Source organism: Primulina huaijiensis, chromosome 10 (assembly GCF_012295235.1).
Source record: "Primulina huaijiensis isolate GDHJ02 chromosome 10, ASM1229523v2, whole genome shotgun sequence".
NCBI lineage: Eukaryota > Viridiplantae > Streptophyta > Magnoliopsida > Lamiales > Gesneriaceae > Primulina > Primulina huaijiensis.
The window spans coordinates 33,934-43,441 of record NC_133315.1 but is presented as its reverse complement, the minus strand read 5'-3'; the positions used below and the strand labels follow the sequence as shown (position 1 = coordinate 43,441).

General features: G+C 37.3%; 1 protein-coding gene and 1 pseudogene across 2 annotated transcripts; both read right to left on the bottom strand.

Moving 5' to 3' along the window:
• Nucleotides 1–303: 303 nt before the first annotated feature.
• Nucleotides 304–4,756, bottom strand: LOC140985557 (transcription termination factor MTERF8, chloroplastic-like; annotated as a pseudogene).
• Nucleotides 4,757–6,640: 1,884 nt separating this feature from the next.
• LOC140986427 (large ribosomal subunit protein P1-like) lies at nt 6,641–7,681 on the bottom strand. 2 transcript variants are annotated; one of them, XM_073454673.1, is made up of 4 exons: nt 7,440–7,681; nt 7,146–7,364; nt 6,811–6,901; nt 6,641–6,749 (listed from the first exon to the last, which is right to left on the bottom strand). In XM_073454673.1, exons 1-3 carry the CDS (start codon nt 7,506–7,508, stop codon nt 6,848–6,850), a joined length of 342 nt encoding a protein of 113 aa, XP_073310774.1. In that variant the 5' UTR covers nt 7,509–7,681; the 3' UTR covers nt 6,641–6,749; nt 6,811–6,847. The 2 variants fall into 2 exon arrangements, with proteins under 2 accessions (XP_073310774.1, XP_073310773.1); XM_073454672.1 differs by having other exon boundaries at nt 6,641–6,901.
• Between the last annotated feature and the right edge of the window lie 1,827 nt (nt 7,682–9,508).

The window sequence follows — 9,508 nt, the reverse complement described above, 5'->3', positions numbered from 1 at the left end:
TTATAAAAATTAATGGTTTGGTTTGGTTTAGTTTGATTTATAATTTTATAAATTGGTTTGAATTTTTATCGAAAAGTTTAACCACCTAGTCATACATATAATAATTAAAACATAAAATTGTGATTCTAAAGTTGAGGCTAGCTAGTCTTGTAGGAATCAATATTTTTTAGAATATAACTTCATGAGATTTACCACGACAATTACTCTAGAATTAAAAGAATGTAAAGGTGTCGTCCATGGCCAGACTTGGTTGAGTTCATGTCCAAATTTCGTAATACACCAACCCAAATAAATGTTAGCCTCAACTTTTAATCCCGTTTGTTTTAAAAAATTTATGAAACACATATACAGTAGCCCCGGACCACCACTCCCAGTCGGACCACCCCGTCCGCTGCCTCCGCTCCCCGCCTCCGCCGATTGTGTATATAAATACATCAGATTGCTTAAGCTCAGTTCCCTACCGTTGTCATTCAGATTGCTTAAGCTCAGTTCCCTACCGTTGTCATTCTATTTTAGCGTCACTTCTGCTCAAGTCGTGACCTTCTTCAGTTTGAAGAGTGATGATTTCATATTATCTCCTTTTGTTCAAAGTCTTCGATTCCACGGACTCAGACAGATCAACTGAACAATCATATTCGAGTTGATGAAAAATCAGATCACTGCCCAATCAAATCCACGGCGCCAAGTGAATAGAGCTTTTTCCAACTCTTACTTTTCCTCACTTTCGTTCAGGAATCTGCCCCACGAGTACTTTCCTCTTACTTTTCGTCGTGAAACTTGCCGCGGAAACACTTAGTAGCTTATTTATCGACAACCCTTCACCCAAGATCTTTCTTTTGACTGCATATCTATGTTTAATCGGGTCATCAAGCTTGTAACCAAGAAAAGCAGGAAAACCCAGAAGCTCTCGCACATCACAACCCATTTCCTCAATAGTAATCCAGCTTCTCCTCTAATGACTCGTGGTTGTACTGCAAAACTTGCGGATGTTTCTTGCTCATATCTAAGATATCATCACAAGTCAAACCATAGTTCAAGAAAACCCCAATCACCTCTTGTAAATTCTTACAGCTGCATCTTGAAACAGCTCCCATTGCCAAAGCCAATTCCTCAGTTCGGTTTTCGTATCCAATCTTCACCAAGACAATCAATTTATGGGATAGATTTCCCTCAAATGACAGACTCAGAAACAGCGGTGCTTTTATCAATAACTTAAATATGTCGGTGGAGTTCAAACCACATTGCTTAAGAAAATCGATTCTTGGCTGCAGCTTTCTGTGTCTGCTGGCACTAAGCAGACTAGGATAAAAAAGAACAATTCTAAAGATTTCCTCGGTTGCTCAACCCCGCATACGAATTCAAGAATTCAACATGATCTTTTACATGGTCCACAGTATAAGACAGCACAAATTGGAATTTACACAAAACCGAGGCAGTGGCAGATTCATCGCCCCCACTCAAGTCCAAGAGGAACCCGATTCTTGGTATCAACTGAGTGTCCAAATCATAATTCAGAACAGCAGGTCGTCGAAGAATTAAATGAACACCATCGTAATGCTGCAAGTACGAAAGCATTCTCTCAATTTCTTCCAGGGATTTAAGACACAATGCCTTTGTCATATTAACGGTATTAAGCACATGAGCTAGCTTTTCTTCAGGAATTCCATACAGAAAACACAATCGCACCTTACTCTCAAAACCTACAAGAGATCGAGGCTTTGTTGAATTCAGAAGCCACTCAATTCGCAGTGGCTCGATTTTCGCTTTCAACTCTAAATTCGCATCATCATTTACAAGCAAATACAGAAACTTTTCTATTTCGTGAGCGGTTAACACATCAGGGCGTTTGACAATCAATCTCCAAAGACTGAAACCAGTGACTCCCAAAGACTGCAGGGCTTGAATTCTATGTCGAACAAATTCGAAAGGCGTAAATATGAGAGATGTATTGGCCCGTAAAAGGGCTTCAGTGTCTTTCTCATTGAACCTCATTTCTCGAAATAATACAAACAGCATTGTACCTAAAATTAAATAAATAAATTCAGAGGCGTTGTAATGTCCCTACCATCTAAATCCTTTTTTTTAACAACGAAAATAGCATCATAACAAAGATGAGTTCAAAACTGTATATGACATAAGATTTAACTTAAATACAGGAGCAATACTTCATCTTTCACACCCAAATAAAACAAGAGAGTTGCATTACGAAAAAGAGAGAGCCTTTGCATACTCGAATCATTGAAAATTTTAGAAGAGTGGCGTCCATTAATAGCAACAGCATCGCAGCAGCAGCTGAGAAGTAAACGATCGTTTGCGGGTTTTTTACGCACAGAAATACAAGGAAAATCAACAAGTTTGAAAGCGGGAGTTGAGAAGTAAATTGGTGGCCTTTGGACTCGAGGTAGGGAGAGAGGATTCGCAGCCATTGAGAAGAGAAGAGGAGGGGACTGTGCGTGTACTTGCTAAAAGATAGAACCCAGCCTGGTTCACTGGTTTCGTGCCTACCAAATGAAACTCGGTCCTAATATGTCCTTTTTCTAACAAACAACAGTGGGCATTAAATATTGTAGAATAATCACACGCATGACCAGTTGGATACGTAATATTCACTAAACAATAGGAGAAATATTTCATCAAATAACAAGTGGTTTATGTTGGTGCTCTGCTCTCTCTTAATCAAAAACAACCAACTCAAGAACAGACCAACATTAAGCCTGAGAATAATAAATTAAAAATAAATGAATTTGAGCGAAAGATTATATACATCTCTACTAACCCTTTCTTCCTCCCCCACTCATTGAAACATTTCGTTTTCCTCCCACCACCAATCAAAAAATTCCAGATGGAAGAATTTGAAATATGGATTTTAAATGTGCTCTTGAAATCCATTTCATTTGTTCGTGCTATAGCTTATGTTTAGAAGGGTGAATACGAAACATATGAAATCAAGAGTTCGAAATTCTGCATTCAAAGACAATCTAGGATTGCACAGCTTACTAAAGCTGAGAGATGTGGACAAAATCACCAAACACAATCACACTTATCTAGCTGAAAAAAAAGGTACTACACCAGATAGGAAAAATTTTCTAGATATTTTCCGCAGTTTATCAATTTCTAAATGAAAAAATAATCTTGTCGTAGTCCAAAAAATAAATGTCATCACAAATGCTATAATTAACTATAGAATACCCAAAGCAGTTGCAAAGAATTCTGGACATCATATACAAACAAGATTTAGAGAAAATTGTGTAAATCTGGTGACCCCTCTACGACTTTAAATGGGCACGGAGGGCACAGATTCAAAAATTGCAGGATGAGACCAAGGCAGGAGGAAACAAGCAGAATGAGAAATGCTTGTTGAACTAATGTATTTCAGGTAAATGCCTCGATTCCTTCCACCAATCAAACAAGGTAGTAGTTTGCAGCCCACGGGATTTTCAAGAACACTCTCAAGGTTTGATTTGTTTTGACTTGTGACAATTTTGGGAAATGCTCGTCCTGTTTTTTATACTGGTGGGAATGCCCTTTATGAGTATAACTGATGAGTTTTCCTTTTCCAACTCCTGGGATGGCCTAAAATGCAGTTGTTATAAGAGATGGAACACATCCAATATAAATATGGTATCTGGTATGAAGAGAAAAGAGTACCATGCGTCTTACAACTCTGCTTGCTTCATTTGAGAACCTTTCCAACTTCTTCAGGTGCTCTCTCATGATCTTCTAATCCATCGTTCCGATGAGAGACCTGAAGAATAGAATATTCGACGAAAAGCATTCAATGCTGTCATGTATTATATGTTGAGCACATACCTTGGGAGTTTAGACTCGCCATTTTTAAATTATACAAAAACGACAGAGTAACATGAATGTTCAAATGTCGTGTGAGTATGATGTGCCAACTGCTATGAAATTCCAATCAGTTTCTCAACCATATCGGGAAGAGTCGTGAACTTGCTTTGGGAGTATTGAAAACAAGTCAGAAGAAATCTTCAAGAAACAATTTTGCAAGCTAGCAGCCAAAATATTGGACAGAGTTTTATAAAGGATCTAAGAGGGCTAGCAGCCTAGCACGATTTAAGACCAGATAATTTTAGCTAAACGAAGTTTTGATCTTCAAATATTGTTTCAAAATCTATGCATGAGCCGGTACACCTACACAGCAAACAATTGATATAGAACTTTAAACTGAAGACCATATGATCAATAAGATATCTTTCATCAATCCTGCAAAACAGTCCAGAAAAATCCTAGGCCTTAGCAAAAAATCCCACAATGTTATTCCTTCACCGGTCTATTTTCGAACTAAGAGCCTTAAACTAAAATGGCTAGGATATTACCATATACAATATATTGTCCACAAGAAGTTACCATACAATATATATGCTCCAAACTTCATACAATCACTCAAGCACAACCAGAAGCAAAGCATCACAAACTACGCTAGACATCAATACCGAATATAGGTCGTTCAACAAAATCAAATGGTGCACTTTACTAGCTAAATTCTTGAAACAAGATTTCAGCATTCAATTATCATAGGATCACAAAATAAATCTCAACAATAATCCTCACAACTTACTCTATTCAATGGTGGCTCACACCCCACACCATACTCATCTGTATCTTGAACCTTCTGCTTTTTCTGGTCTTCTACGCACTCACTCCATTTCCTTCTCTTCTTACTTCCCAAAATCTCACTCTTCCTCTTATTATCCCTCACTTTCCACACATTCTTCTTCCTGAGCAGCAACTTCTCAAACTTCCACTGCTCATAGCTGGTGTCAATCACCGTAACCTCGGTTCGCGAAAATCCAGGCAAATCCACCTCCAGCCCATCCTCTTCGCCTTTCCTCTCATTGGACTCCTTCGAGTCCTCCACTCCACCATAACCATCTCCACTCCTCGACGCAGTCTTCTCCGTATGAAAATTGTTGATATCAACATTCCCATTATCCGAGAAAGCAAAAACTCTACGGTTCACCTGTTTGCGACTGGATCTTTTGACTTTTGTCGAAGAAGAGAAACCATCTCCAAAATTGAACAGCTCGCATATGAGAATGAACAATTTGAGATCCTCGTCCTTGGTTGAGTCAAAAGTCTGATGTTTATCAGGACGCGGAGTCGGTGCATCGGAGCCGGAAGAATGAGGGTTGTGGAGGAAATATTCGAGATCGGAGACGCCATCATCCGGGAAACCTTTGGCGGTTCGCAACCGGTTCATCCAGCTCGAGCCGGTTTTCGGGGACAGGGATGAGCAGAGCATCGCGAGCTAATCGGAAACGAAAATAATCATTCAGAGGGGTTGGTTATCGTTATTATATGGGTGACGTGGCAATTGAATCCGTTATATTTAATTTTTAAAATCTCATTTTGAGTTTGATTAGCAAGAATATTAAGTACCCTTTAGTACTTATCATCATATGTTCATTTTCAAATTCGACGACATTTTTATAAACACCAACTGTTGAGAAAAATAATATTGTTCGTTCTCAAATTGATTATTGCAATAATATATAGTGGCAAATTTTGCGCTGATTACTTTCAATAAATAATCCATGTAACTTTGGCAAGTTGAAAAAAGAATCCATGCATGTGGAGTATCTTGTATTATGCGAAGGATTATGAGATTATAAAGTGCAGGTCTCCCCCCTTCTTCATATCATCCCATTTTACAACCACCCAATGACCGGTTGAGAAGCACGGGGTGAAAATCGTCGGCATCGCGTACAGATTTCAACAATCAATCCAATTATTTTTTTATCATAACGAAGGGGGAGGAGAGGAGGCGTATTTACAAGGATCGATGATGTTGAATTGACAAGGAAGTTTCGTTGAGCGTAGAACGCATGGAGGGGGGACTATCTATGAGGCTCAGAGCCTCAAGGAAACCAGTACTGTTAACAAGGACGAGTATGAAAATGTACTACCACGTTTTCCTACATCCTGAATACATACATGCATCTGAAATACCAGTAGCCAAGGTCAATTTGGCATGGTCTCTCACCTTTCAATACCCAAGGTTGACAATGGAAAAAATAGCGAAAGTATAAGGATTCCAGCCATTAGACAATTACTGTAACACCTATACAGTCGATGATGCATGTCAAGTAGAAGAAACTTAACACAGTGTTCACCACCAAATAGATGCTGGCCACCTTCTTGCTTTGTGATAATTATATTAATTAGTTATAACTTCAAAACATAAGTTTCTAAACATTTACCGTTCAAATTGTCCAGAGACCCAGAAAAAGGTCAAGAGGCCAACCTAGATGATAGGCAACAATAAACACAAGACTGCTTGGATGTAAGCAGTTAGCAATGGCTTTAGAAAAATGACATCTCAAAGCTCATGTCATTGACAACTAAAAACTCATGTCATTGAGCATGTTACACATGCTAAAAGCACTTGTATAAATAGTAATCGATTTCCCAAACCAATTAACTATTAGCTGGATCCCTTTACTTCAAATTAAAGGAAACATGGAACAAAATGTGTGGAAAACAAAAACCTATAACAAAATGCAGAAGGGTTGATCCACCTAGATCCATATGTCTCAAATAAATCATTGTATCAAATGAAACACAAATTGACAAATTAATTGCACATTCAATCCAATCCATTAAAAGTTGAAACCAAGAATTGAAAACCTCAAAATATCTAAACTTGAAGTCCCCATCATCCAAGAAGGCAAACATAACGCCAACCCTGGCAAAGTAATTTTAACCAAAATCAAATTATCATCAAAAGTACAAAAATACAAAACAATGGAACAAAGTAATTCTAACCAAAATCAAATTATCATCGAAAGTTCAAAAATACAAAACAATGGAACACTTTAAACACCTTCTAATCAAATAAACTAAAGCCCATGTCGTCGTCGCTCTCCTCTTTCGGCTCCTCCTGAAAATATTTGATTATCCAGCCAAACATGGTTAAATTAAAAAAAAAAAACCACAACACGAATTCTTTAATTAGTTTCAAACTCATTCATGCTTAATTGCAGCATGATGTGAAAAAATAAACATATATATATAATTCGATATGTGATTGTGTGAAAACGTGGTGATATATATCAAAGAAAAACTGTCCTATATCCACTACTAAAAACAGGATCGAAGAAATACCGTAATATGTCGAGAATTACCTTCTTCTCCTCGGCGGCTGGAGCAGCAAAGGCGGGGGGCCCACCACCAGCGCCTGCGGTCGGAGCAGATACAGCAACGGCGGCGCCTCCGCCACCGGAACCCACGTTCATGACTAGATCCTCAACGTTCCTCTTCTCACATAGCTTAGCGAAAAGGCTGGGCCAATAGGATTCCACCTTCAAATTCGCCGTCTCCACCAGCTTGGCTATTTTCTCCGCCTAGCAACAAGAGTGAGTAATCACATCACTTACTGAACTAATTACACCACAAAAGAATTCAGAAAAGAACATTACCGTGACGGCTATGCCATCATCGTGAAGAATCAAGGCAGCGTAAGTACATGCGAGCTCTTCAACCGACATGCCTTACGATCTGAGGAGATTCTTTAGCTTCGGTCTGTGAAATGGAGGGGAGGAAACTCCAGGCTTTGTCACGGCGGCTAAATTTATCAGTGTTAGGGTTTTGGTTTTAGAGATTATATTGCAATTGCCCCCTGAACTTTCTAAAATGTCAAAGAAATCCTCAATCCAGTGTTATTTAATTGACATTGTAGACGGACCCTTTTACCCATTTTTTAGCGTGCAAACTGATGTGAAAAAGTAAAAATTTATGATAAAAAGTAAAAATATCAAACTCTCAAAATTATCAAACTACACACTTCATAATATTTTTCTCTCAACTCAATTGTAATTTTCTTAAAAAATGAGATATATATTTATAGAATTTCTTTACAAATAAATTCATTATTACATACATCATCACACACTAATTTTCAATATTTACAACTCTTATTTTCAACATTCAAAACATATTTTTCAACACTCTCCCTTGTGATGATGATCATGATACAATGATTGTTTTCATTACGTGTTTTATACTGCCTCGTTAAAAACCTTACTAGGAAAATCACATTGGGATAAAAATCATAGTAAGGGAAAAAGAGTGCAGTCACGTAAACTCCCCCTCATGTTGACATGAACAATTCTTCACAAATTTCATATATTGTGCATCCCAATATTATATATGTGCTTTCTGAATATTGTCGTATGAAGTGCATTTGTGAAGAGATCTGATGAGTTTTCACTTGATTGAATGTGACGAACATCAATATATTTATTCTTCTCAAGCTCCTTGGTGAATGTGAAGAATTTAATAGGAATATATTTAGTTTTGTCGCTTTTTATTTATCCTTCTTTCATTTGAGCAACACATGCAGCATTATCTTCATATAGTATCACAGGCTTCTCGTCGAATGATAATCCGCATGAGATTTGGATATGTTGAGTCATTGATTTTAACCACACACATTCACGGCTTGCTTCATGTAGTGCAATAATTTCGACATGATTTGATGAAGTTTTTAAGAGTGTTTGTTTCTGTGAATTCCAAGAAATTGCAGTGTCTCCCCTCCACGAGTAAATACATATCAAGTTTGGGAACGTACCTTGTGTGGATCAGATAAGTATCCAGCATCGGCATAACCAATTATACTTGGATTAGCATCTTTTGAATACAAAAGTCCCAAGTCTGTTGTTCCTCATAGATAACGGAATATATGTTTAATTCCGTTCCAGTGCCTCTTTGTTGGATATGTGCTAAATCTTGCCAATAAATTTACGGCAAAAGATATATCAGGCCTTATACAATTTGTAAGATACATAAGGGCACCGATAGCACTTAGATATGCTAATTCTAGACCAATAGTATCTTCATCATCTTCACATAGACGGAATGGATCCTTTTCTATGTTTAATGATCTAACAACCATTGGAGTACTTAAAGAATTTGATTTATCAATATTAAAACGTTTAAGGATCTTTTCTGTATAATTTGTCTGGTGAAAAATATTTCACATTCTTTTTGTTCAATTTGTAAACCCATACAATACTTGGTTTTTCCAAGATCTTTCATTTTAAATTCTTCCTTCAAGTATGACACAACTTCTTGAATTTCATTATTCATTCCAATGATGTTTAAATCATCAACATATACAACAATAATTACACATCCGGATGTTGTTTTCTTAATGAAAACACAAGGGCATATTGAATTATTCACATATCCCTTTTTCATCAAGTGATCACTTAGCCGATTATACCACGTTCGACCGGATTGCTTTAACCCATATAATGATCTTTGTAATTTCACATAATAACATTTTCTGAGTTACGAACTTTGTGCTTCAGACATTTTAAATCCTTCAAGGATTTTCATATATATATTACTATCAAGTGATCCATATAAGTAAGCTGTAACAACATCCATAAGGCACATTTCTAAATTTTCAGATACCGCCAAGCTAATCAAATACCGAAACGTAATTGCATCCATCACGGGAGAATACGTTTCTTCATAATCAATT

Coding starts and splice junctions, on each gene's coding strand:
- LOC140986427 (XM_073454672.1), bottom strand. CDS start 7,508: ATGTCGGTTGAAGAGCTCGCATGTACTTACGCTGCCTTGATTCTTCAC. Junction 7,365..7,439: donor ATGATGGCATAGCCGTCACG/GTAATGTTCTTT, acceptor TCTTGTTGCTAG/GCGGAGAAAATAGCCAAGCT. Junction 6,902..7,145: donor CAGCCGCCGAGGAGAAGAAG/GTAATTCTCGAC, acceptor AAATATTTTCAG/GAGGAGCCGAAAGAGGAGAG.